This window comes from Necator americanus, chromosome V (genome assembly GCF_031761385.1).
Source record: "Necator americanus strain Aroian chromosome V, whole genome shotgun sequence".
Lineage (NCBI taxonomy): Eukaryota > Metazoa > Nematoda > Chromadorea > Rhabditida > Ancylostomatidae > Necator > Necator americanus.
In genome coordinates this window covers 7,030,475-7,056,118 of record NC_087375.1, presented here as the reverse complement: position 1 = coordinate 7,056,118, position 25,644 = coordinate 7,030,475, and the positions used below count along the sequence as shown (strand labels likewise).

The following is a 25,644-nucleotide window of genomic DNA, read 5'->3' as shown; positions in this document are numbered from 1 at the left end:
TAGTTGATAATTGAAATTTGTGATTTTCACGTGGGTATCGCGTTCTTTTAGATTTCATGCCGCCACCGCCACCTATCCCTCCACCACCATACTACTACCCATATCCATATCCGGTTCGTTTTTGCTCTTTTATTATCGAATGAATGTTTGAATGTGAATTCGAATAAAATGAACAAGATGTGAGAGCGAGTTAAATTTCTCCATTATTGGACATGAAGGTAATGCTTGTTTGATCTCTTTGAAGTACTGGAATTCTTCCTTTGGAATGAGAAGAGGAGAACTGGTCCTTGCACGTATTTCTTTCTGCATTATTATTATTATTATTACTATTGACTTGACTTAATCGGCGGGCTGATGTCATCGCCTGACGCGATTACCCGCATCTTCGCCGAGGTGTGCCGTCCTTGAACACAGCTCTGCCCAACCTTCTCGATCTTCTGCGAGAGCTTGCACAGAATCAATCCATTCGTCGCTATTCCATACTCTGCGAAACCTTACGTCTCGCCTGAACTGCCTCTCCACGCCGAGTGTCCTCAGGTCCTCTTTCACCACGTCAGTCCAGAACTTCCGTTTTCGGCCAGGTAGCTTCTTCCAGCTCGAACCCGACGAACTCCTCAAAACTCGTTGAACAAGGCGATCTGCCGGTCTCCTTAATATATGACCAAAGAAGCGAAGACGATTTACTTTAGCCACTTTCGATGGCGGTGCAAGATGTTGATGTTTTCCACGTGTCATCCGCCGGTATACCACATCAATTTCTGCGTAAAGATCTTCATTGTGACATACCCTAGGCCAAAAGTAGCCAAGTAGCAGCTTTCGTTCCGTGCAGTCAAGCCTCTCCATAACCGTTGATGGTGCTGCCCAAGTCTCCGATCCGTACATCATGATGGGGCGAATTGCGGATAGGTAGACTCGCAGCTTGACTTCGTTGGTGATGGGGGTCGACCACAGGCATTTCGTTAAGGAGTTAAATGCAGAAGTGGCCTTAGCGCACCTTTGCTGAACATCTCTCTCGTAGCTGCCATCGTTCTTCAGCGTACAGCCTAGGTAACAGAACTCATCGACGAGTTCTATCGGTTGTCCGTCCACCCTGATTCCCGTTCGTGGTCTCGAAGAGATCCACATCTGCTTGCATTTATCAGGGCGTAGGCGTAGTCCATAGGCTGCAGCCAGTTTCGATACAAGGTTGACAACATGTTGAAGTTTCGTACTGCTTTCCGCGAATATAACAACATCGTCGGCGTACTCGAGGTCAGTCAAGGGGTACCCTGATGGTGCTAAGACAATGTCAGCAGGACACTGGTCGACTGTTCTTCGCATAATGTCGTCGATTGCGAAATTGAACAGGAAAGGTCCTGCCACTGCCCCTTGTCTTACTCCAGTTACCACTTCAAACGGTGTTGTACATCCGGCTGGTGTTCGAACTGCAGCAGTTGTTCGTTGATTCATGTCATCAAGCAAGCGAACGAACTTTCCTGGTACTCCATCGGCGCGAAGCGCGTTCAGAAGACGGCCTCGGTGAGGAGGGTCGAACGCGGCTTCAAAGTCCAGAAACGCTAGTTACATTGGCTTCGAATACCGCTGCCAGATTTCGATCACTCTCCCGACGATGAACACCTGGTCAATCGTAGATCGGCCAGGACGAAAGCCAGCTTGCTCGTCCCGCGTTGTTTCTTCGCGATGTTTAATGAGTCGGTCCAGGATAATGCGCTCCAGTACCTTGTACATAACACCCAGCAAAGAGGTTCCTCGATAATTCCTTGGGTCCGTGACGGATAACTTCTTGTGGAGGGGAATTATGATAGCGTGTCTCCACGAATCAGGTATCCTTTCGCTTATCCATGTTGAACGGATGATCTTTGTCATCTCACGAATCCCAGACGGAGGAAGATATTTTAGCATTTCTGCGCTAATCCCGTCGTCTCCACCAGATTTTCCATTCTTCATTTTTTGAGTACAGACCAAGACCTCCGACTCGGTCGGTGGCTCCTCGTTAACCGCATATGTCGGTCTATGAACGTGTTCGAGTTCAGGAGCTGACGGTGCTGGCCGGTTCAGCAAGGTCTTGAAGTGTTCCTTCCAAATTGGAAGGGTTGCTTCACCGACAGCTACCCCATTAGCAGTGTTGAGGACATGGGAACATCTTTTCATTTTGCCGCTATACTGTTTTAGTAGAGCGTAGGCTTTCCGCGGGTTCCTGTCCTCCCACGCCTTCTCAAACTCCATCGCTCTTGACGTCCACTCGTTATCGCGGTCTTGTTGCAGTTGACGACGCAGCTTCCTTCTAAAACGCTTTTCCTGGTTGAAGTCACCAGCGCTGTGCGCGACACATACAGAATTGTATGTGGATTTTGTTTCCGCAGATGAAAAGGCAAACTTCTTCCGCGGCAATAGAACCGGGAGCGTTTCCCTTGCAGCGTCCTGGATGCACTTTGTGAAGGAATCCGCATCGCTAAGCTTCTTCCTGGTCCGTACTCCAACATGAATAGACACACGTTGGCGGAATTTTGTTCTGCATTCATCGTCTTTCAGACCTGCCATGTCGATTTTCGGTTGAGGAGGAACTCCTCGGTTTCTCTTGTGGAACCGTATCTTGAAGCTGAGAAGAACTGGACGGTGGTCAGAGTCGAACGCGACGTCCCAAACAGCTCTAAATTTTCGGATATCTGACTGAGGAATGTTCCTCGCCAGAACGTAGTCGAGCTGAAGTTTAAGAGTCCTCATCTTCCGCTTGCGCTGCTCTTCAGGCATTAAAAGGGTTGACCCCTGCCACGTGAGCTGATGGCGTCGATGATTCCTCTTAAACGTGGAAGCGATGATGAGGCCCGTCTGTTCGCACAAGTCGACCAGACGGTCACCGTTGTCCGACGTGCGCTCCGCTGCATAGTACCATTTTCCTAGCACATCGGATTGCTGTTCGAGTCCCATCTTTGCATTTGCGTCGATTCCGACAATGACCACCTGCTGGCTTGGTATTTTAGACATCAACGCATTGAGTTCATCATAGAAGGCGTCCTTACTGTTGTCCTCAGCGGTTTCCGTAGGTGCGTGAGCACTTACGATCCAGAGTTTACGTCCTCCGCGATCCCGCAGTCGTATAAAGGCGCACCTAGACGACGTTGAGCCAAATTCCTCCACCAGGTTCTTGTAATCGTTCCTCACAGCTATCGCGCAGCCACCTACTTTGTTCTCATCAGCATCGCCGCAGTATATGGTGTAATTTTCGATGCTGATGACGGGCCGATCTCTCATGCGTGTTTCCTGCAATGCAGCAAAAGGCACACAGAGATATCGCAGAAGTATGGATAGAGCGGCTTGTTGGAGTTCACTCGATAGTGTTCGGCAGTTCAGCGTCACGAAACGAATGTTTGTTGCCAAAGATTCCATGCTCCCTTCAGGCAGTTGACCTTTCAGGTCATGGGCTTTGGCGGTGTGCTGGACGACAGCACCTTTTTGCAATGTATGGGAAGCTTTCGCCATATAACAGTGCAGGTTATATAGCTCGTACGTTCCCAATGCGTACACTGGAACGCCTGATTGCGTTTAGTTAAAGCAGGGCCACCATGTGCAGGTAGCAATCAGACTCGTATACGCGGCCCCATTATTACTATTATTATTATTATCATTATTATTATCGTCATTATTACCATTATTATTATATTACTATTATTTCTCATGCGCGCTTTAAAAGCCATGCACCTTTGTGCAAACCACAAGCATAAATAATAATTGTTGTTGTCAATCAGAGGGAAAAGGAAGTTGGTGGGCTGCTCGAAAATGGTGGCTACCTAAGGAGGTTGCCTAAGGTGTGAGTCACTAAACAGGGTTGGTTGATTAAGGAAATACATTAATGAGCACAACTACTTCACGGAGTAATTACTTCCGGCGTTTGTAGCATTGAAAACGAACTTGCGGCGTGCTTCTTCACCGCTTGCGTTCGCCTGCTTCGCGGCTTACGGGGATTTCCATTGTTGGGGCGCAGTCGCTCTCTCCACAGTAAACCAAAAGCCATTCGTCGAAATCTTCTTTGAACTTCCATGCAACCTTGGACAAAAATAGTAGTCAGAGTTAATCAGGAAGAGTCAGCAGAATAGTAGAAGCCATTTTTCCCGTTGTGCAAATGAATGCCGGATTCCTGTTGATTCGGCTTTTTTCGGCTGTTAGGCTTTCATATAGAGGCATAGAGAGCTGTCATTTCGAATTTTGACGGGAAAATAAGGTGATACAACGATAAGATAATTATGATAACACAGCTAACTTATGTAGCTGATTAATCAGCCAACCCTGCTCAGCGATTCCAACTGCTTAATTAGTCATTACGACCACTTTTTGGATGCCACTCCCAACTCCATTTTTCCCTAAATCAGCTGTAAATGTCTCCTGTAGCTCCTGATGTTGCTTTTCGGAACGCTGATTTTTTAGAAAGTTCTGGTCAATGCGACCTGAAAGCCGTTACAATTGCACAAGCGGCTGCGTTCGAAAAGCTAACAGTTGGGATCGTATTGGGACCAACCCAAACTCTAGTGCCGGTGGTGCCAGCAAGGCTCTCCTCCTTGGTGTTAACCGCTACACTCCACCGCAACCGCTTACGCAGCTGCAATGAGCTTCATCTACACCACCATAAATAGGGTGTGACATTCAACCAACGCTGATCTTTGATAAACGTGATCATCTGCGCCTACTATAAACAAAAATACGTCACTTCAAAATGAATGAAGTCATCAGGAGGAGAAATTGATTCGAAGAATTGGATTGGTATAAATTGTTACTTTTTGGATGCACCGCCTTAAAAATAACATTCAAAATTTTATTTCTGGTATAATTTTCTAGAGAATTTCATCAAAAATCCCCGCAACTACATAGGACATGTATAACTGATTTATTATAACTATTATTTTTGCTACTAGTAGCTTAATGCGGGAGTATTCCTGTTTAAGAAAGATATCGTCCCATCTGATGCGAAGATGGATGAATTTTCCGTCAGCAATTCAATTGCAACGAATGGTCGGGCACGATCGAAAAGACAGGTGGGAGGAGACGTGAGCGGTGACGTGTCCGTCGCTTTTGACCCCGTTGCTTCGTAACCTTCTTGTATTTCTATATGAACCAGAAACAGTTGGCAGTAGTTATGTTTACCATTACAGCACGTCCGATGAATGCTAGCACGTTTCTAAATCAGATGCAGACCTTAACGGCATCACTCCACGATTCTGTGGTGGTACGGATTTCAGGTGGAGTATTCTTATAAGGGATAGTAGATTATGGAGAGGAGGGCGATTCCGTCCATTTCTTCCTAATTGCCGTAAAAAACGGCCCGGAAGATGCGGCGCCGCACAAGACTGGCGCGCTCCAATCGAACCTCTTGCACAAAATGGTGCGCCAAAACGAATGAAACCGTATCTTCCGGGCCGTATATATCTTTTTACGGCAATTTTTACGAAGAAATGGACGGGATCACCCCTCTCTCCATAATCTACAATCCCATATACGAATATTCCACCTGAAATCCGTAAAATCCGTACCACCTCAGATTCGTGGAGTGATGCCTTTAACTATGGCTAAAGATAGTGCTAGAGGATATAATTTTTAATCCTTCAGAATGCGATGGTGCCGAAATACACAAAGTTACGAACCAATGAACGAGTGTCAAAAGCGATGAAGTCTCCTAATCGATTAACATTGTGGCACTATGTGTTCTAACTACTATGTCAAACTGTACAGCTCCAACGTGAAGATCATGCTATATAATAGCAGTCTTATTCGTTTTCAAGCAGTTTCGCAAAAAAAGTAAGCAGTTGTAGTTTTTGAGATGTTGTGTCGAGTCAGAACCACATAAAGCACGTTGCAGTTGCGTAACCAGCTGCGCTCGAGGCGGTGCGGTGGAGCTCAGCGGTTAGGATCAAGTGAGGACCCTCGCTATCACCGTTCATTGCTGCAGTTCGCGATGGTCCCACTTCGATTCCAACCGCTGTATTCACCGCGCCGCTTCGAGCGCACAGTGAGCTTTATGTCGTTTTGACTCGACTATAGGTGTGAGTTTTTCGCAATTCCGGATAACATTGAGACCAACAGCGTATAGACCAGTATCCAACAGCGTTGAACTGGAGTGTCAGCGATAGAGGACGATAAAGTGGGCACTACGAATTCCATGACGTACGATTAGAGCGCTGGAGTCAGAATAAAGTAAAATTGGGTGGGATGGGGCTTATAACATCGGGATGTTGCGAAAGACGGCGTCAGAAAATGGGATCAACGAGATAAAGTGGGCATTATGAATTCCATGACGAGGTCGCTGGTACACGAACAGCGTGCAACGTTTCCAGGCAGGTGTGTCAAAAAAAGAACTAAAAAGTTGTGAGTAGTGAGACGTTGTGAACCGTTTCAAGACCGTCACAAGTGCTTTCGTAACGCCCTATTCTGCTACTCCTTCGTGTATTTACTCTCAGGCTGCCCTCAGAGTTCAGAGCCGCGCGAGCGTGCGGTTTATTGGCTCTGCGGCTTTGGTGGTTATTGACTATTCACAGTAGTGCGCTCAATAACTACCAAAATAGCAGAGCCACCAAACCGCTCGCCTCCGCGGCTCTGAACTTTGCAGGCAGCTTTACTGTACTCTACTGTTACTGTTTACTGTTTATGTTTAATGTTGGTTACCACTGTAATGTTTCCCAAATCTTCTCTTCAAAAATTGTTACCGCATTCAGACAGCTGCTTAAATAGTAGCTAATAGTTTATGTCGTCTGAAGTATGACCCATATTTATATCAGTATAACGATGATGTTCTCGTCTCATACGAGATGGGGTGACGTGTTCGCTACACAGATGGACCAGCTGAGAGCTCACGAAACTTGAGAACATCTTGGATGACAATGGCGAGGGAACGAAACAAGAGGAAGAGATGCTGGGGCCCGTACGTCCAGTGAAGACGGGCCATCTAAGCATCTAAGTAAGTAAGTAACGATGATGTTCACGTCGTTTCACGTTGGAACATCATCCTAAGTAAATTGCAGGATAGAAAGATGAGATGAGCGTCGTCCGATACTTTGATTCTTTCAAATCGTGGGCTTATAGAAGGAATGTAGATGTAAAACCAATATTTCTTTGGAAAAGAAAGATCTTGTTAGAAGAAAATACTTTTAATCCTGTGGCAGAAGTATACGGTGAGGAGCCCTATTTCAAGTTTTCATTGATGACTGAGAACAAGCGAAGCGAGCGGCACAAGAAATTTGAACTAGACCGACAGTCGAGCGTTCACGTCTTCTGCGTTCACCCTTTTCGAATATTCAATTTGTGAGTTTTCAGCAAATTACATATGGATGCACATCACATATAGATCAACACAGGTCACTGGGAGGAACAGTGGGATATAGTCCGATCAAAACGAATTAGATCTTAGTGCTGTTGCGCGATTAGCTGCGCTCAATGACGCGACGGAGCTAATCATGCCGATTGAGTTGGGACCTTTGCTAGTTCCACCCATCACTGCAGTGCGGGTGAAGTTGACGATGGTTCCATAACGATCCCAATCTGCCACTTCACTGCGTCGAACACAAATGGCCTTGAACACAGTCACTGAAGCAAATGCACCGGGATTCAGGTAGTTTCGACCCGACTGCAGAACAAAATGGAAATAATTATAAGAACCGTAGCCCGAATTTTACTAAATAACCGTAATTCTTATGAAAGTATGATAAGAATAAGAAAGTATGATATGCGCCATAGTTGTTTGAATTACATTCGACTTAACTATCTTTAGTACTTGTTGTTACACAAGTGTAAATTGAGCTGTTTTTTGTTTAACTCGTTCTAATTCTAACCAGTCGTCCAAAATGAAAGGTTGAAATCACCTTATTTTCTCTTCTTCCATCATTCCTTAGCAATAACAATGATGCTGTTTCTCTACATATAACGTCTACTAATTTGTAATTGTCTGCATTCCTAACCATGCTAAGAAAATCGCTCAATTAACCATCAAACTGTTTTTTTTAGTGTGATCACAAGAACCTATTATTTTCAGTACCAGTACTACAATCCTGGCTATTACAATCCGCTTGGGACAGGATCAGCGTGGGCCGCAGGTGGTGGAGTGATCGGAAACACATTATCGTTCCTTGTTGGATGATATGTATTCAATTAGTTGTACATACATGATATTGTATTGATATTGGGTTAGTGAACACAATGAATGGTTATTGATCTTTGAAGTTGAGCGCATTTCCTGATATACAGATCATACTAGACTTCTACGATTCGAATTTAATAAGGATGTCCAGAAATTGAGCATGTTAGAATGGATGAAATGGAGAGCCGGGCTTCCTTACCCTTCCCCGGGGTCTCAAACAATTCGGAATGAGACTAACGTTCGTTTTCGTTTTATTGTGGGCACAAATAAGTTTTAGGGTTTTTTTTTGTAACTTTGAACCTTTATTCCGAGAAATTGTGTAAATGTATTTTATTCAAAATATTTTCATAATTAGCTACGACTTTTCTCCATCTTTATAACAGCATACGGATTTAGAGAGCATATGTTGAAAAAAAATCGTCGTCTTTTGTGACTATCCAAAAATCGATCCAATTTTTGTCTTCATCGTTAGAAGTGAAGTGCTGTTCGGCTAGGCCACGAGTCATCGACCGAAACAGTCGGAAGGAGCAATGTCTGGTGAATGCAGCGGGTGGGACAGGAGCTCCTATTGAAGCGCCTCCAAAGTTTCTTTGACGATTTTTGCAACATTTAACCGAGAGTTGTCCGAAAGCGTTGTCTGCTAAAAGATCACCTTGTCATGTCTTTTGGCATATTGGGGTCGTTTGAGCTTTAATGCCCGTCTCAGTTGCATCAATTGTTGTTGGTAATGTTCCCCAGTGGCTTTGTAAGGTAGGAGTAGTTCATAGTAGATCACTTCTAGCTGATAACACCAGATCCGCAGCATCAGCTCCTTGCTGTGAATGTTCGGCATGGCCTTTGAAGTTGATGCCTACCTCACGATTTTCTGCTTTTTGCGTTTTCGTAGTGGATCCATTTTTCATGCTGCGCGACTGGCTGAACGGTTTCAACTAAGATTCACCACTTGTTCTTGTTTGGTTTTAGCCTTAGATCCACTGAGTCTGTCAGTCGTACGGCTAGTAGTTTTTTTCTACATTAACTGCACAAAATCCTAAAGTTGAAAGACATGGATGCCATATTTGTGACGTGAAAAGCACGTAAAAATACTACTGTGCAAAGAGTTTGAGGATCAAGTTCCAAGTTCGACTTTCTTTGAATCTTGGCATCGTAGTTTGAGGAGCATTCAAAAGCAAAGTAAATAATTAATAATTACTTTAGGAATTTCCATTAGAATTACAAATAGAGTGTGCGGTTTTTATTTTGAGATGGGGATAAATATAGGACTGACTAGCAAGAGAAAAGTGAGCGGAGCATGGCGCTGTAGATCACTTCATTTCCGCAATATACGTTTCCTTTCCCGACAGCGAGAAGTTGAGCTCATTCCTAGTAGCAAAAATGTTTGTGGAGACTACTGACCACAATTTGTGTGGATTCTCTGATTGTGATTCATCTGCTTTTTCGAAATCCGGTTAATGTGCGAGAATTTATCTATAACATATTACAAAGTTTGAATTTCTACATATATCAGTGACATGGTCACGAGCTCTCCAAAAAAAAACCACTCAGAGTTCAGAGAAGAGTTCAGAGAGTTCAGAGAAATGAATCAGAGTGGTTTTTTGGAGAGCTCGTATTTTTGACTGAAAGAGATGCAGTAAAGAACTTTTTGGGAGCCTACATCATTTTTTCTCATTTTTCTTCCTCGGAAGCATGTCAGAGGCAATGAGTGCTTTGTTAAAGGCATCACCCCATGAATCTGAGGTGGTGCAGATTTCAGGTGGAGTATTCGTATACGGGATGGGAGACTACGGAGAGGGAGGTGATTCCGTCCATTTCTTGCCGCAAGATGCGAGACACAAGACTGGCGCGCTCCAATCGAACCTCTTGTACAAAATGGCGCGCCAAAACGAATGAAACCGTATCTTCCAGGCCGTTTTTTACAGCAATTAGGAAGAAATGGACGGAATCACTCCCCTCTCCGTAGTCTCTCATCCTGTATACGAATACTCCACCTGAAATCTGCACCACCTCAGATTCGTGGGGTGATGCCTTTAGGCAAGTAACTAACACATATCACCGAATTGGAGGTTGTTCGTAGGTCAGTACAATCAAACAGGTCCTAATTGGCGCGTACATCTGTTGCTCTTTTTTTGAGGTGAACTTGATCAGCTTGAATTTCGTCATGAAAACGGATGGACGCCTTCCAAGTCATGGAATAAATGAACAATTTGGTAGGCAGATAAATCCATAGTTTCTGCATCAACTGTTAAATAATGCTAACTAAACTTATTACGGCTAACGTTTCGGCGTCTTCTCCCCCGTCAGAGCCTGGAAAGTCAGATCATTTGAAATATTTCCTCTCAAATGCCTCACCCAGATCCAGTCATCATTCTATGAGATGCTACATCCCAAAATCGAAACCAAAAGAGCCCAAATCGTTCTGCTTACCTGAGCAGGCGCGTTGATATTAGCGGACCTCCGCGTAATAAAATCGTTCCGCTAAGACTAATTAGGATGCGACCAGCATATGGCCACGTAGATCACAACCCGCAAAGGTCTTGATACAGAGTCAACTCGTTGGTCACGGCTATGCATTCTTCCTTTCTGTTCATCTTTGGACTTTTAGCGTTTATCCAAAACGCCTCCAAAGTTCAACAACCCACAATTTCAAGTCCCTACGGCAGGACCGTAGCAGATATGCAGAAAGGAGCATTTTCAGGACATTTTCTACGACAGCTTCGAGAGGGATTGCTGCGTTTGAATATTTCATCCCTTCCAGATGTTCTTTAATACGAACACAAAGAGGACGCCCTGTTTCGTCAATACGTTGTTCCACGCATGTTTTGCGCGAAATTAAATAAACTATACCAAGGGCAAGCATCACCCGCCTTACCGAGAGGACACCTTACACAGTTTGGAGTCAGGCAAATGCGATCGTACATTTTGTTTCGGATTAACTGCTTCTTGAGATTTGTGAGAGGTACTTACACAACTCTCACTTGGTCATCAAGACCACACCTAACCAAAATGACCCTTATCGCCTTACTCAGGTCGTCGGTTTCGAAAAAGTAAGCAGAAATTGACGTTCTGCGAGTCATCCACTTTCTGCTTACCTTTCATAACCGATGACCTAAGAAAGGCTCGATAAAGGCCAGTCTGGTTAGGTGTGGTCTCGATGACCACGTAAGAATCGTGGAATTACCTCCCACAAATCTTAATTATGACATCTATTCCTCCGATGTCAATAAATTGGTACTACAGCTGTAGAAGGATAAAAACACTGACCTGGTACGTTCTCTCATTACAGAATCGAATCGAACGATGTTTACGAACGTGTAACTGGCTTATACAATGACTTGCGGGGGCTAGCCGATGTCTCAACTCAGTGTTTTTATCCTCCCGGACAAGTCTTATATCAATTTATCGACATCGGAGGGAAGAAAAGTTTGGTGAGCACTGGGGAGGACTCGAACCTCCGATCGATCGTGTATACAGCGGAACCTCTCACCGACTGCGCTAAACCTGCGCCATAGAGTCTGCACACGTGCTTGGAGCCTCAAACGATTCTGAACTGGATTTGAAGGCTTCAGAAGAGTATAATTAATGCTAGCAATGTATCCCCACACAACAGTTTAGTGGAAAAGTTCACTGAATGAAAAGCGCCACGTAGCAGTCACGATGGCATATGAGACCAATTGCAATTGCAGAAATTGCGCATACTTCTGTTTTTTGCTTCAAAAGTCCAAATTGCTCTGCAGTGTGTTCGATTACTATGGCTCCCTTTGCACCATTATCGAAAAATATTAGAACTCTTCGACAGTCATGAGCGCTACTTGATCATTCTAGAATTGCAGTAGAATCGACTTTCACGAAAGAATCGCATTGAATTGGATCTTCAGTATGCACATTCGACGTCTGTTCTTCTTGACTGACGTAATTTGAGATGTGACTTCGCAGTTCAACGCTAATAACTGTTATTTCACCAGTGGGCAGTCTTCCATGGTTTGTTGCTAAAGCGCAATCGATTTGGCTGACTTGTTGCGCTCTCGGATGTTCTTGTAAAGCATAGGCTTTGGATATGCATACTTGGCAGGGGAAAAAGCATTTGCATATAGTGCATATCCTGATCCGTCGATACCATCTGATTAAACAACATTCTTATTCTCTTAAACACCTTTAGAACAAGATTAAGACGTATCTGCGATTCCCAACATTATTCCTTGCACTTGGAGGATCGACCTGCAGAACCTTTGTTCTATTTACTTGTTTATTACCATTTTTTTTACGATGTCAACCATCTATTTGCAGATCTGAGGAATCAGCTGTGTCCCTTTAATGGACTTTTCCGCTCTTCCTCGGAGATTTCGAGAAGAAGCATTTTCTTTACTGTATTGAGTACTCTGTTTCGATGTACCTCTACTTCATAAATTGCCCAGAATTCTAGAAATTTCTCTTCATCCCCCCAAAGTGTAGAAAGCTTCATCTGTCTTGGTCTGCGTGTTTTATATATCAACTTTTTTTTTTTCATTCTCTGATTGTATCGAAATGGTCCTATCACAGCTACACGGCATAATTTGAGCAGACAGCTATCCGTGGCCATTATGACATCTCCCGTTTGTTGGGATTATTTGCACAAGAAAGAATTTTTGCTTTGTTTAATAGTTATTAAAGTACCTTCTGTAAGGATGATTGAAGTCAAATATTCTTCAAACATTCTCTGACCATCTGTGTTGCACTCTCTTTAGTAAAATGAGAGAATGTCCACAAGTATGTGGAGTTCTGCACGCCACAGGTTTTCTGTGGAGAACCAAGAACCACTTTCATGATGACGTCCCAGAACTAGTGGCACTTGATTCAGCCGATGCATCAAATATTGTGCACGTGAGGTAGCGAGGGGCATGATAAGAGGATATAGAAACTAATTATTGCTTTAGGGGGCAATGTTTATCAAACTTAGTCGAACAGATATTCAGAATTCAAAGCTATTTGCGGCGCAAAAGGCAACAAGAGCAGGAATAGACCCACAGGAGAGCGGGTTCCTCCAAATGTGATCCGACGAGAAAGGGATAACATAGTAGCATAAACAGTCTAAATCGTTATGTTCCAAGATCGGAACAGATTGAACCTTATAGGGCTGTAAAAATGTCGACAAAGGGAAACGATGAAACTGTTTTGTGGAATCTAGTCCACTTCCTCTTTGTTGTAGGGCATTGCGAATTCATTTGCAGGCAGAGAATTGCACTTTTCAAAATGCATGTTGTTGATTTGTCATAGTGTTCAGTCGCAGAGAAAATGCTACCTTTTGTTGATGGTTGATTGACAGGACCAAAGTTGCAGACGATGGAAAGTTGTGAAGAAAGTAACTACCCCTTAGAAGATACGCAATGAAAAAGAAAAAAAAAGAAAAATATGTGTTTGCTCCTCCTCTTGTGTTGCTAGAGTACATGCGTATTTCTGAATCCAAGTACTATTTCCTCAAAGATTTGTATTTTCACATTAACTCGAATGCACTTTTTTCACTTCGCTTTTATTCATATAATTGATCCGTCTGCTTCCTTTCCAGTTTGTATTTCCTTTATTCACCTTCAAACACATTTTATACCTACTTTCGCAATGGAATTCATGAGCTGTTGATATTCTTGACGGGTCACTCACTCCTGCGATGGTTCCGTTCACCAGTGTCATCGAAGTGCTATCAAAAAAAAAGCGAGATGACCTTTAAAGGCATCACCCCACGAATCTGAAGTGGTGCAGATTTCAGGTGGAGTATTCGTATACGGGATGGGAGACTACGGAGAGGGAGGTGATTTCGTCCATTTCTTGCTAATTGCCGTAAAAAACGGCCCGCAAGATGCGGCGCCGCGCAAGACTGGCGCGCTCCAATCGAACCTCTTGTACAAAATGGTGCGCCAAAACGAATGAAGCCGTATCTTCCGGGCCGTCTTTTACGGCAATTAGGAAGAAATGGACGGAATCACCCCCCTCTCCGTAGTCTTCCATCCTGTATACGAATACTCCACCTGAAATCTGCACCACCTCATATTCGTGGGGTGATGCCTTTAAGTGTACGGTGGAGGGAGCGGTCATAAGATTGAAGTTGATCACAGAGTGCCGATCTGTGAGATTATATCCACAATTTTCACTTTAGTGGGCAGATTGTGAAATCTTTCCTGTATAGTTCATGTCTACTTCAATAGTGAATTACAAGCGTAGTTATAGATCCATCTTTAACATACCATAAGAACAAAGCCGGTGGAAGCGTAGTGATAAGTTGTCTCATAAGTTTCTTTCCTACTTTTTTGAAGAGGACGATCAAAAGGTACACGTACGATGTGCCACCGCATATCCTGGAGGCTAATGACCGTTGATAATTGCACCGCGCGTGTCCTGACAGCGTCAGCAGCAGCATGGTAGCTCATCTACCGTAACGGGGTTTTGAAGTGAGTGAGTGTTGCCGCCCATCCTTCAAATACAAATACAAGAGACAACGAATACAAGAGATTCTTTACAAAATGTTCCACTGATCGGTGTTATGCTGTATTTCTTCTTTAATTTTCTAGGCATTTTCTCTGCACATCTAAATAAAATTGGCATCCAACGCCTGACACGGGCCTCACAGACATGTATGGCACCTAATATCGCCACTCATACACCTAACCAATCATGTTGATTTCGTGCAGAGAACTGACAGAAACGAAGCGATAAAACTATGTTGAAAGGAGTTTAAAGGATTCATAAAGTTTTATTGGATAAGAGGTGCAAGCAATTTTTGAAATAGGTGAACATAGACTCCTTCAAAGACATTGTGACGTACACATACTTGTGTACTACACGTTCATATGGAAAAATATAGCCAGAAATATCCGAAATTATGCATACGCAATTGCATCTGAATATCAGGATGTATTGACACGATTGCAGCACAAAATAGAAGTAGAAGTGGAGACAGAAACAATCAGAATCTTATCAAATAACTGTATATCTTCGTAGAAGTGTTTTTTTTGCGTCTCAGTTGCTTGGATTACATTCGGCTTAAAGGCATCATCCCACGAATCTGAGGTGGTACGGATTTCTGGTGGAGTATTCGTATACGGGATGGGAGACTACGGAGAGGGGGGTGATTCCGTCAATTTCTTCCTAATTGCCGTAAAAAAACGGCCCGGAAGATACGGCTTCAGGTGTTTTGGCGCACTATTTTCTACAGGGAGTTCGACTGGAGCGCGCCATCCTTGTGCGGTGCCGCATCTTCCGGGCCGTTTTTTACGGCAATTAGCAAGAAATAAACGGAATCACCCCCCTCTCCGTAGTCTCCCATCCCGTATACGAATACTCCACCTGAAATCTGCACCACCTCAGATTCGTGGGGTGATGCCTTTAACTGTAGTACCTCTTACATGTGTGTATGGAGCTGCGTCTGCGAACATCTAATTCTAACCGGTCGCCCAAAATAAAAATGAATAATCGAGACCATCTTATTTCGCTTCTTTTCTTGCATCAATCATTAGCAATCCCGGTCATCCGATTTCTCTTTATAGTCTGACTTCCTTAATTTCTAATTGTCTGTAACCACGCGAAAAATTGCCCAAACAACTGCTGAACTGGTTCGTTAGTACAGTATTACTAAACGCAGAAGAACCGGCTATTTTCAGTACCAGTTCCACTATTCTGGCCGTTACAATCAGGCCCGGGAGCCGATCAGCGCGAGCTGCAGGTGGTGGAGTGGTCGGGAATACGTTGTCGTTCCTTGTTGGATGATATGTGTTCAATTAACTGTACATAGATGGTATTGTTTTGATATTACTTCTATGCCACTATGCACACGATGAATGGTTATCGATTTTTGTTGCAGTTCTACAGTTTCACACATCATCTTTATGATCCTGGAGTTATACAGTTCGAAGTTCGTGAAAATCTATAGAAATCTGCCAGGGTCGAATGGATGGGTCGAAGAGCCGGTCCCTCTCATCATTCGAGTATCAAACAATTCGAAATAGGATCAAAGCTCAATTTTGTTCTATGTGAAGGCTGGGAGGAATACCCGTAGTATTCTTAAGTGAGCTCGAACGCGAATCCTTTTTCTCATTCATTTTTTTTTGTGCTGGTGCTTTTATATGCAAATACAATCGGCGTGAAACGTTCTCCGAGCGACTCGATCCCGGTGAAGGCTTGCACTCAGCTCTCTTCCCAGTGTGGTGACTCTCCGGACCCGTTTCTTCTTTCTTTGTATGAATTCTCGGTAGTTTTTCCTATAATAGTTCGTGGATAGGAAAACACGGTCTCAGCGGTGGCTTTTTCCATTAGTTTTATCGTTTGCTTTATTCCTAGGATGCCTCTGAAATTATAGTTCGTTGGGATCTAATTTCTGTCTCGTTTTTATTTTGCGCACGATGTGCACTTTTCATTGTCGTAACACCCTTTTTCACGAGTTCCATAGTTCCTCCTAATTCCTGGGATCTCTTCAAAGATTTCAGTTCGCAGAAATTTCTCTGCTTTTTTGGGTAACTTGGCTATTTGTGAAACAGCTTCTGGGAATTTACTATCATTCCAATTATAAGGAACGTTAATCGTGCACGACTATATAGAGAGAAAGTGGGACAAAAATTGAACCCTTACAGGCTAAGAATTTAGAGGGATCTTCGGAGCAAAACGGAGGATAAAACTAATGGGTAAAGACTTTGAATACGAAAGAATAGTGGAAACGCAAAAGAAAACAAAATTAAAAGAGTTTCGACGAGTTTTCCAAATACTGCAGAGCGAGAGAGAGAGCTCTGCGCACGCCTTACGAGGACGTGCAGCATCGTTATCTTGCAATACGTTCTATGCGAACTTTATTTCTTTCATGCTGAAAAGAGTGTGGCACCTTCTACGACGTAACGAAATTTTCCGGGAACTAGGTTATGTGTACTGTACGCTGTGGTGCTGTGCGTACGATTTCACTCAAGTTATTCACCACATGTTCCAGGGTAGTTGTATACAGTATGCATATGCTGTATCTGCATATACGGTACTGCAAGAGGTATTGTGCCTGTACGAGATTCTAATGTTAAAAGCATCACCCCACGAATCTGAGGTGGTACGGATTTCTGGTGGAGTATTCGTATACGGATAGTAGATTATGGAGAGAAATGTGACTCCGTCCATTTCTTCCTAATAGCCGTAAAAAACGGCCCGGAAGACGCGGCGCGTGCACAAGGCTGGCGCGCTCCAATCAAACTCGTTGTAGAAAATAGCGCGCCGGATCGCTTGAAGCCGTATCGTCTGGGCCGCTTTTTACGGCAGTTAGGAAGAAATGGACGGAATCACCCTCTCTCCATAATTAACTGTGCCGTATACGAATACTCCATCTGAAATCCGTACTGCCTCAGATTCGTGGGGTGATGCCTTTGAGGTGATTATTCGGGGGCAGATGTCTCGATTTCCATATTTTCGCAGTCAAACAGACAGTATGTAGCGTTGACGCTGCAGTTTATCTAGCTGTACTTTCTCAAAAATATTCGAACTTCCCATTTAACGGGTAGTTGATTCGAAGTGGATTCTTGGTTTGTTTCTATACCTATCCTGACACTTGAGGTGAGAAAATGAGGTCATTGAATTTGATAAGATTGTTGGTTACATAGAGACCTGAATTTCAGAGAAGGTAAAGAAGAAAATCTCATCGGTGAGTTGTACCGTCTTTCTCTTGAAATGAGGAGAAATACAGGAGAGAATAACGGGGAAAAGTACAAAGCCCCAAGATGCTGATATAAACCCCTTCCTCTCTCTAACATGTGTTCTTATGTGGACCACAGTAATTACTTGGAGTTCGACAAATGTGTCAGAATTTAATCTATTACACAATACAGGGTTGCACTGTTAATCCTATCAGTGCAGTGATCACGGACGCTCCACAAAATCATAACGATCGATTCTGCAGATCAATGACTTTTAAGGAGATGCGGTAGTGAACTTTTTGAAGGCTACCTTTACCACGTTTCGCCTTTTTTCTAGAAACTTCTCCATGAAAATTACTTCGCTCCTAGAAGTATGATCGGCTCGACCGACTAAAACGACCTAATACTTCGATCGAGGCGGTAGGACCTTCACCAGCTTCGCTCACCTTTGCAATCACAGTCGCTCGTAGCCGCCAGCTCAACCGCGCCACTTCGCCACGATCTGAAGCAGCCGCTTATGCAACTGCACCGAGTTCTGACCCGACTTTACCACTCACCACTGAATGGTAGTTTCTTCGTAGGTCAAACAATGAACTGGTCCTAAATGGTACGTACATAGATTGGTTTCTTTATGAGGTGAACTCGATCAGCTCGATTTTTTTTTACGAGAATGAATTGATCTCTCTGGAATTATGGACTAAATTAGGCAGGCAATTTCATAGTTTTGATTTCCCGTTCGAATTGTTGGGTACTGGTTTCTTCTGAGTAATTAAACTGTGGACAGATATAGCACGATGGTAGAAGATCCAGCTCCGAACATACGGTTTATAACTCTAAACTCTCCGGTGGCAAGAGAACATTTCATTCCTCTGAAATCGAAACTTCGGTGGAAGTCTAAAAATACTGACCTGACAACAACGGTTGACTCTACTAAGCCATTGTAGAGAACTGAGTACGTGTTCACGAACCTCGAACGATTCTGGATTGAATTTGAAGGCGTCACATGACCGATGTTACTACTACATCATTTGTACTTTATTGTAGTGAAAATTTCACTGAATCAGACATCGAACGGCAACGTGGCATTGTCGTTCATACTTTTGATATTGCAAGGTCTGAAAAAAATTACGTGACCGAGACTTTCACTACTTTTTTCAAACTAAATTCCATACATTTTTTTTAGCAAGCTGCCTACGGAATTGACGTGGCACTATACGGATATCGTCTGGATCGCGTAAAGTTGCTAAAAAAAATCCACTTTTTTCATCTAGTAACTTCATTCATTCCATTCATTGCCAGCTAGTAGCTCAAAAATGCTTGAAATGTAGATTAGTGTGGAACCTATTGTTTGGATCTGGGGAATACGTGGATTTCTACAATTTCATTTGCATAAAAGGCCCACCGAAGTTGAGTTGTCACGAACAACGACAATGAACTTCTTGTTTGTGGTGAGTTCCTCCTTCTCACTCACCCTTGCTTAGCGTTGATCGCTTCGGTTCACTCATGACTGGCTGCAGTACTGGGTGCTACAGTCGTCAACATTTGCTTTGGCCCGGGCGACCGCCACGCGTCCGCAGCAACTCACACCCTTCCCCTAATCTATTTGTGCTCTTCTGCGTACATAAATTAGAGAAGGGACGAAATCTCTCACCGTTGCCATTCAGACCAGCACAAAACACCGCCTCTGAACATCATCGCTCCCTAAAAACCTCACTTTTGTAAAGGTTGAGCCCAAGATTCAGTACTGTTAGTAGCCATGTGACACGTTCTGCTGACAGAAGGCTATCTCGGTGTTCAGATTTGCAGAGAGCTGTTCTTCTGCATTTTTCTGAGAATATACTAGAAACTAAGGTCCCACCAGCACTCCTTTGACGATGGTATGATTTCTTACTGAATTGAATTAATTTTCAGGCTCTTGCTTTCTTCTCTTCTGCATTTGCTGCCACAGGTAATGTTTCCTTATTTCAATAGTTAATGCAAGTAATCAGTGACGATTAGAACTTACTGTAGTAGAGACGGATCCTCTCACCGACTGCACTCCATCCACCCCTCAAATATTACTGGCAACGTTACAACAGCATAGTGTATTCATTTAAAGGCAGCATACCACGAATCTGAGGAGGTACGGCTTTCAGGTGGAGTATCCGTATACGGGGTCGTAGATTATGGAGATGCGGGTAGTTCCGCTCATCTCTCCCTGTATCAATGCAAACAGCCGCCTCCAGAATGCTGTTTTGTACGACGCCATCTATTGCAACGCTCCACCCTTGCACCCATATCGTCCCCTACTGCCTATCGGAGCAGTCCGAATTGATTTTCGACGAGTCGCAGAGCGGAAGCGGCGCAAGAGGAGGAGTGTTGCAATAGATAGCGTCGTACAAAACAGCATTCTGTAGGCGGCTGTTTGCAGTGATGAAGGGAGAGATGAGCGGAACTACCCCGTCTCCATAATCTGCGACCCCCTCTACGGATACTCCACCTGAAATCCGCACCACCTCAGATTCATGGTATGCTGCCTTTGAGAACTGAACACAGCAAAAAAAAATCGGAGCGATGTCATTAACTAACCCAGTTCCCATCTCAGATTACCAGTGCTGGAACTTCAAATCGACAAACGATATAAGACAGAGATATCATAACAATATCAACAACTTGAGAAGAGATATCGCTAATGGAGCGTTGGCGCAATCCACGAAGTGGCCTCGAGGTCAGAACATCTATAGGCTGGTGAGTATGTTCCTTTGTTACTCTGCTCCATCAAAAAGAAAAAAAAATCGAATTCAAATCAAATTCTGAAGAAAATCAACAACAGAAAGAATTTGGTCTAGATGAAAAAAAAACTGGATTAATAAATTAGAGAAAAGAGCTCCATGTGATTCGGTTCTTGCGAACCTATTGCTTAATTTCAGCCGGTAGCTTGAAAAAAAAGCAATTTTTTCAAATTTCATAGACTAGTACTTTTGGATAGACGAAGAGACCTCCATGCACTGCTTACCCAGACGATTTTGACTCTTTGTCGCTTCATTTGCATGTAGCCAAAAGAAGAGGCACGATGCAATTGCGATTGACCGGCTGCGATTGGAGAGTAGTGCTGGTCCTAGCGGTTTGGATCGAGACGGGACCAGCGCTGAGTGGTGCTAGCTGGAATCTCCTTTCGATCGCAACCGCTACGCTCCACTGCCCCGTTTTGTTCCCAGCATTATTAGCTCCAGCTGTGTCCTTCTTTTTGCTCTTAGCACCTTTAATCTACATGTCATAGATACTCGAAGTGTAATGCTTAGGTTTTAGGCTCCGACTATCTCAAATATTCACTTCTGTGTGGGGTGCTGAGACTCTTGGGTCTTTGCCCGAATCGTTCCACTGAATAAATAGGTGGTTCAGTGAATGTTTATTGCCACAACTAGACGATCACACGTGAGCAATGAAGGCGAAGTCTGGTGAAGCATACCAAGCTACAGCTAGCATAAGCGGGCCACGCCCATAAACTACTTGAGTTGCAGTGAGGTCACGATAAGTGACCATCATCGCTAGATGATAACTTCCACTAATGACCCATCGATTGGATGAACTATCGCCTTCTCAAATGGGAAAGCTTTTTGCCACTCGAGAACGTGTTTTGTGTTCCATGGATGTTTTGCAATCAAACGTGCACTTCAATTAGAGCAGCGATGAGTCACTCCCCACTCTGACTGTTTTTGCACAATTTTTGGAAAACATGGATAGTCTAAGTTAAAATTTGTGAAATTCCAATTTTCAGTACTGGGATTGCAAACTGGAGGAAGAGGCACAAGCGCTTGTTGAACAATGTTCACTTGATGTGAAGGAGCCAGATAATGCGGCGCTTGTTATAAGCAGGTAAGAATGTCCTCAAATCGACTTAAGACTTCAGGCCTTTGATAGTCCTATCATAATTTAGAGAACTTCTACTCTGTGCAATTTCAAAATATTTTAGTCTTTTTTTCTCAAAAAAAAATGAGAGGTCAGAAAGATTATGTGGGAATGGTTTCAGTGCCGACGCGAGTAAAACATGCGATCGACTGACGTTCCTTAAGACACAGGTGGTAGGTTGGTGCGATGCGAAAACAGTGGGTGCCCCAGCAAACCCGCCAATCTACGATGGCGATTCCAAATTCGAAAAAATTGCAAAGGTAAAATTGTTGTATTTTTGGAATGGAATTATTAGGTGAACTGAACGATTTTAGTTTGCTCACGGAAAGGCCACCAAACTTGGATGCGCTCAGAAAATGTGCGGTAACCAGCTCTATATGGCTTGCCTTATTTTTGCCAAGTAAGTCTGATATTTGCAGCCATTTTCAGAAAGATTCCAAGCCTAATCAAGAGATTTTATTCTTCCATATAGCTCATATATCCAGTTAGGTGTGAATATTGTGATCTAGAGTCAATCCACGAACACCTTCCAAAAATGTGTAAAAGAATGTAGAAAAAAATTACGGAAGTAGCCTAATCTTTACATTCTAAGATTTGTAATCAACGATTTCATAGTTTGAAGATACAGTGATAATTGGCATAAGGCGTTTTTTCTTTCTTTTATTATTACAATTGTGTCCAGCAAGGTACCAAGCTCCCCATTCAGGAAGAATTTTCCCTGAAAAATACTTTATTGTTCATGAAATTCTAAAGCTTCACTGCTGCGAAAGAAGGAACTACTTTTCAAAATTCTGGTCGGATATCAATGATAATTTCGGGATAATTTTAGGATCACCGCTTCATTTGCAATATTTCTCCGGATAACATTGATAATATAATTTATTCATATTTTCCAGGGGTACTGAGAAGGATCAGCCAATCTATGAAACCGGCAACGGTTGTTCGAGACCTGATGAATGTACGACGTACGCTGGATCGAAATGCAGTAATACCGTTTGTCTTGCCGGATATATCAACATATCAACTGCAACAACAACGCCGGCGCCAGCGACAACAGCGGCAGCAGCAACTACAGCGGCAGCAGCAACTACAGCGGCAGCAGCAACTACAGCGGCAGCAGCAACTACAGCGGCAGCAGCAACTACAGCAGCTGCTGCATCAACGGTACCTCCAGGTACATCCGGGTTACGTATTGTCCCTTGAACAAAGAAATTAGGGGGAAAAAGAAGAACAGAATTTACAATCACTACACATCACGGTCTGAGATTCACACAAATTATTAGGTGAAACTTTTTTATTGGCCTGACGTTTCGACAAACTCGTCTTTTTCAAAGGCCAGTTTCACCGACTAGCGGGGTTGGTAAACCACCGCGTTCTTAAAGATTGTCACCAAGGCGAAAGTCGAAACGTCAGGCCAATAAAAAAGTTTCACCTAAACCTCGTTGTCATAACAAGAAAACATAAATACACTATCAAATGTTGAGGTGTCAAGAAGAGAGGACTTGGAGATTGTTGGACAGCATAAATCAGTATGTCTAGAAGGAGAAAAACTGCAAAAAGCTGCACAAGACATGGAAGTTCTACTCTACCAGCGAATTAAGAATATCAACCAAGTCTCCTCTTCCGCTCAAATTCCCAATAAATTTGTCCAACGATGCTACATATTTGCCGGGGCCTATTTCCGCTAAAAACGGCATCTACCATCTCAATGTAATTCAAAATATTTAGCGCATATTCCCGCAGAAGCTCTATGAATGTAATTTTTGCTATCCTGCTTCAGTGAAAACTGCAACTGTTGATTAATTTTTGAAAGTTTCAGAGGAAAATCTACCACAGGTTTCCAATACCACACAAATTTTCTTTTTAATTTCTAGAAGAACGTTCCTCTGTACTTCTTCTGACTAGTGACATTTGAGAAATTCGGAGTTGTTTCCTTCGATTTACGTGACCACGTCGCAAATACATCCAACTAAAATTACCTCAATCCATTCTATCATTCATAGTACCTGATTCAAATTACATCAAATCAGGTGGGACCGAGATTTGGAATGGAATGGTTTTCTTTAAGAAACTAGCAGTTATTTATACTTAGTACTCAGCCCTATTATTGCTCATAAATTTTATTCCTAGAATATAAATATTTCTTACATTTTTTATTTTTCTTTTAGTACATGCTTCCGGGGGATATTATATGCTTATATTTTAAGCACAGACAACAATGTGTCCTACCAATGCCCACATATCCACAGACGCTATAAGGACTATCTACCTTGAACGCCATAACTACCACAGGTATACTACTTTTCCGAATTTTTTGACCGAGATAGAATTGAGAAGCTCTCTTAGATCACGACTTGCACGAGGTTCACAAAAGAATGGAGCGTGGGGAACGGCACGTCAAGCTTCGAAAATGATCAAATTGGTACGTTCAGCAAATACATATCCGAGTTAAAATTATGTTAGACTCAAGTAATACAAGTAATAATGTAAAGAGTAATATAAAGAAAAAAAAGAAAGAAGTACAACCGTTAATGGCCGTCGACAATCATAATAGACAGTTTTATAGACATACAACTGCGCCCTAGAGAAAAGCGCCTTCGAATATGCGATGCAGTGTAAGGATGCAGATTCTGGTTACAGTTCTGAGAATCGTTACACGTTCCCGAACACAGCGCTCGCTATGGATGTAATCGCAACGAGGGTATGTGAAGCAATACTTTGATAGTTTATTAGAAGCTCTCAATTACGAGTATTCAGGCTCCAAATCGTTGGTGGTTGGAAATCGAGAACAAAGGAATGGATCAGAATGCGGATCTCAACAAATTCCGTGCCAATCATGGAGTTTCACACTGGGCAAGGGTAGGTAACTTTCCTGAAATGGACTTAGCACAATTAAATTTTTACGTTGCTCATTCAGATGGCTTGGGATAGCAATAAATCTGTCGGTTGTGCCGCCTACAAATGCCCTAACTTTATTAATGCAATCTGTCGATACGAAAGGTGTGTTTTCAAATACGTGCTGAAAAAATCGGAATAAGCTCCTAATATCATTTTTTTCAGCGGTGGTGTTCAGGGAGAACAAATCTACAAGATGGGACCTGAATGCAAGCGTTGTTCGACTATTAACACAAACAAATGCGAAGAAGGCCTTTGTGTTCTCTGAGATTCAATCAGATTTGCAAAATTTTCTTCGTGGGTGGAAATAAATTCTCTGTAATGCTACATATGTTTGTTTGAACAGCGAATCAAAGTTCTAATAGCTATTCACTTTATACTTGCTCTACTGCAGTTATTTTTGAATGAAAAGCAGGTGGTATACGCAAATGATCCGTTACGTTAAAGGCATCACTCCACGAATCTGAGGTGCTGCGGATTTCAGATAGAGTATTCGTATACGGGATCGTAGATTAAGGAGAGGGGAGGGGGGGGGGTGATTCCGTCCATTTCTACCTAATTGCCGTAAAAAACGGCCTGGAAGATACGGCTTCGGGCGTTCCGGCGCGCTATTTCCCACAAGGAGTTCGATTGGAGCGCGCCAGCCTTGTGCATGTGCCGCATCTTGCGGGCCGTTTTTTACGGCAATTAGGAAGTAATAGAGGGAATCACCCGCATCTCCATAATCTACTATCCTGCATACGAATACTCCACCTGAAATCCGTACCACCTCAGATTCGTGGAGTGATGCCTTTAACGTGGGGATCACCCCACGAATCTGAGGTGAAAAACACTACGTGAAAAACAATACACGAACAAAAGTAATCATAAAGTTCCCGAGCTATGTTTTTGTCTTCGCGAAGATGCTTTTTACTGAAGAAGACCCTCTTCGGCGTAATGGGATCGAAAATTGAGTTTATTTGGTTGACTGTATTTCTTTTTATCAGCTTCGCTTTGTGGATAAAAGTTCAAACGATTCTCTTTTCTGGACTTAGCATAGCTGCCCCTTCCTCAAAAAAAGCGTAAAAACTATGTGTAACGGGATTTTTTTATGCGTTTTCCACACAATGGGATAGT

At 43.1% G+C, this 25,644-nt stretch overlaps 4 protein-coding genes across 6 annotated transcripts; 1 reads left to right on the top strand and 3 right to left on the bottom strand.

Moving 5' to 3' along the window:
• Positions 1-357: 357 nt before the first annotated feature.
• Positions 358-1,449, bottom strand: RB195_013177 (uncharacterized protein; the record flags this gene model as incomplete). Its single annotated transcript, XM_064202873.1, has 1 exon — positions 358-1,449. One exon carries the CDS (start codon positions 1,447-1,449, stop codon positions 358-360), a length of 1,092 nt encoding a protein of 363 aa, XP_064058754.1.
• A 111-nt stretch (positions 1,450-1,560) lies between these two features.
• Positions 1,561-3,480, bottom strand: RB195_013176 (uncharacterized protein; the record flags this gene model as incomplete). Of its 2 annotated transcripts, none has more annotated exons than XM_064202871.1 (1): positions 1,561-3,480. In XM_064202871.1, the coding sequence occupies one exon, from the start codon at positions 3,478-3,480 to the stop codon at positions 1,561-1,563; it is 1,920 nt and encodes a 639-aa protein (XP_064058752.1). The 2 variants fall into 2 exon arrangements, with proteins under 2 accessions (XP_064058752.1, XP_064058753.1); XM_064202872.1 differs by having other exon boundaries at positions 1,561-2,226.
• A 12,618-nt stretch (positions 3,481-16,098) lies between these two features.
• RB195_013175 (uncharacterized protein) lies at positions 16,099-19,250 on the bottom strand (the record flags this gene model as incomplete). Its single annotated transcript, XM_064202870.1, has 3 exons — positions 16,099-16,341; positions 18,192-18,247; positions 19,217-19,250. 3 exons carry the CDS (start codon positions 19,248-19,250, stop codon positions 16,099-16,101), a joined length of 333 nt encoding a protein of 110 aa, XP_064058751.1.
• On the top strand, positions 19,176-24,796 carry RB195_013174 (uncharacterized protein; the record flags this gene model as incomplete). 2 transcript variants are annotated; one of them, XM_064202868.1, is made up of 13 exons in its annotated part: positions 19,176-19,193; positions 19,657-19,693; positions 20,330-20,472; positions 21,503-21,600; positions 21,755-21,893; positions 21,948-22,033; positions 22,530-22,807; positions 23,841-23,925; positions 23,980-24,055; positions 24,200-24,334; positions 24,391-24,492; positions 24,551-24,633; positions 24,694-24,796. In XM_064202868.1, 13 exons carry the CDS (start codon positions 19,176-19,178, stop codon positions 24,794-24,796), a joined length of 1,383 nt encoding a protein of 460 aa, XP_064058749.1. The 2 variants fall into 2 exon arrangements, with proteins under 2 accessions (XP_064058749.1, XP_064058750.1); XM_064202869.1 differs by lacking the exons at positions 19,176-19,193; positions 19,657-19,693 and adding an exon at positions 23,637-23,663 and having other exon boundaries at positions 20,299-20,472.
• Positions 24,797-25,644: the final 848 nt, after the last annotated feature.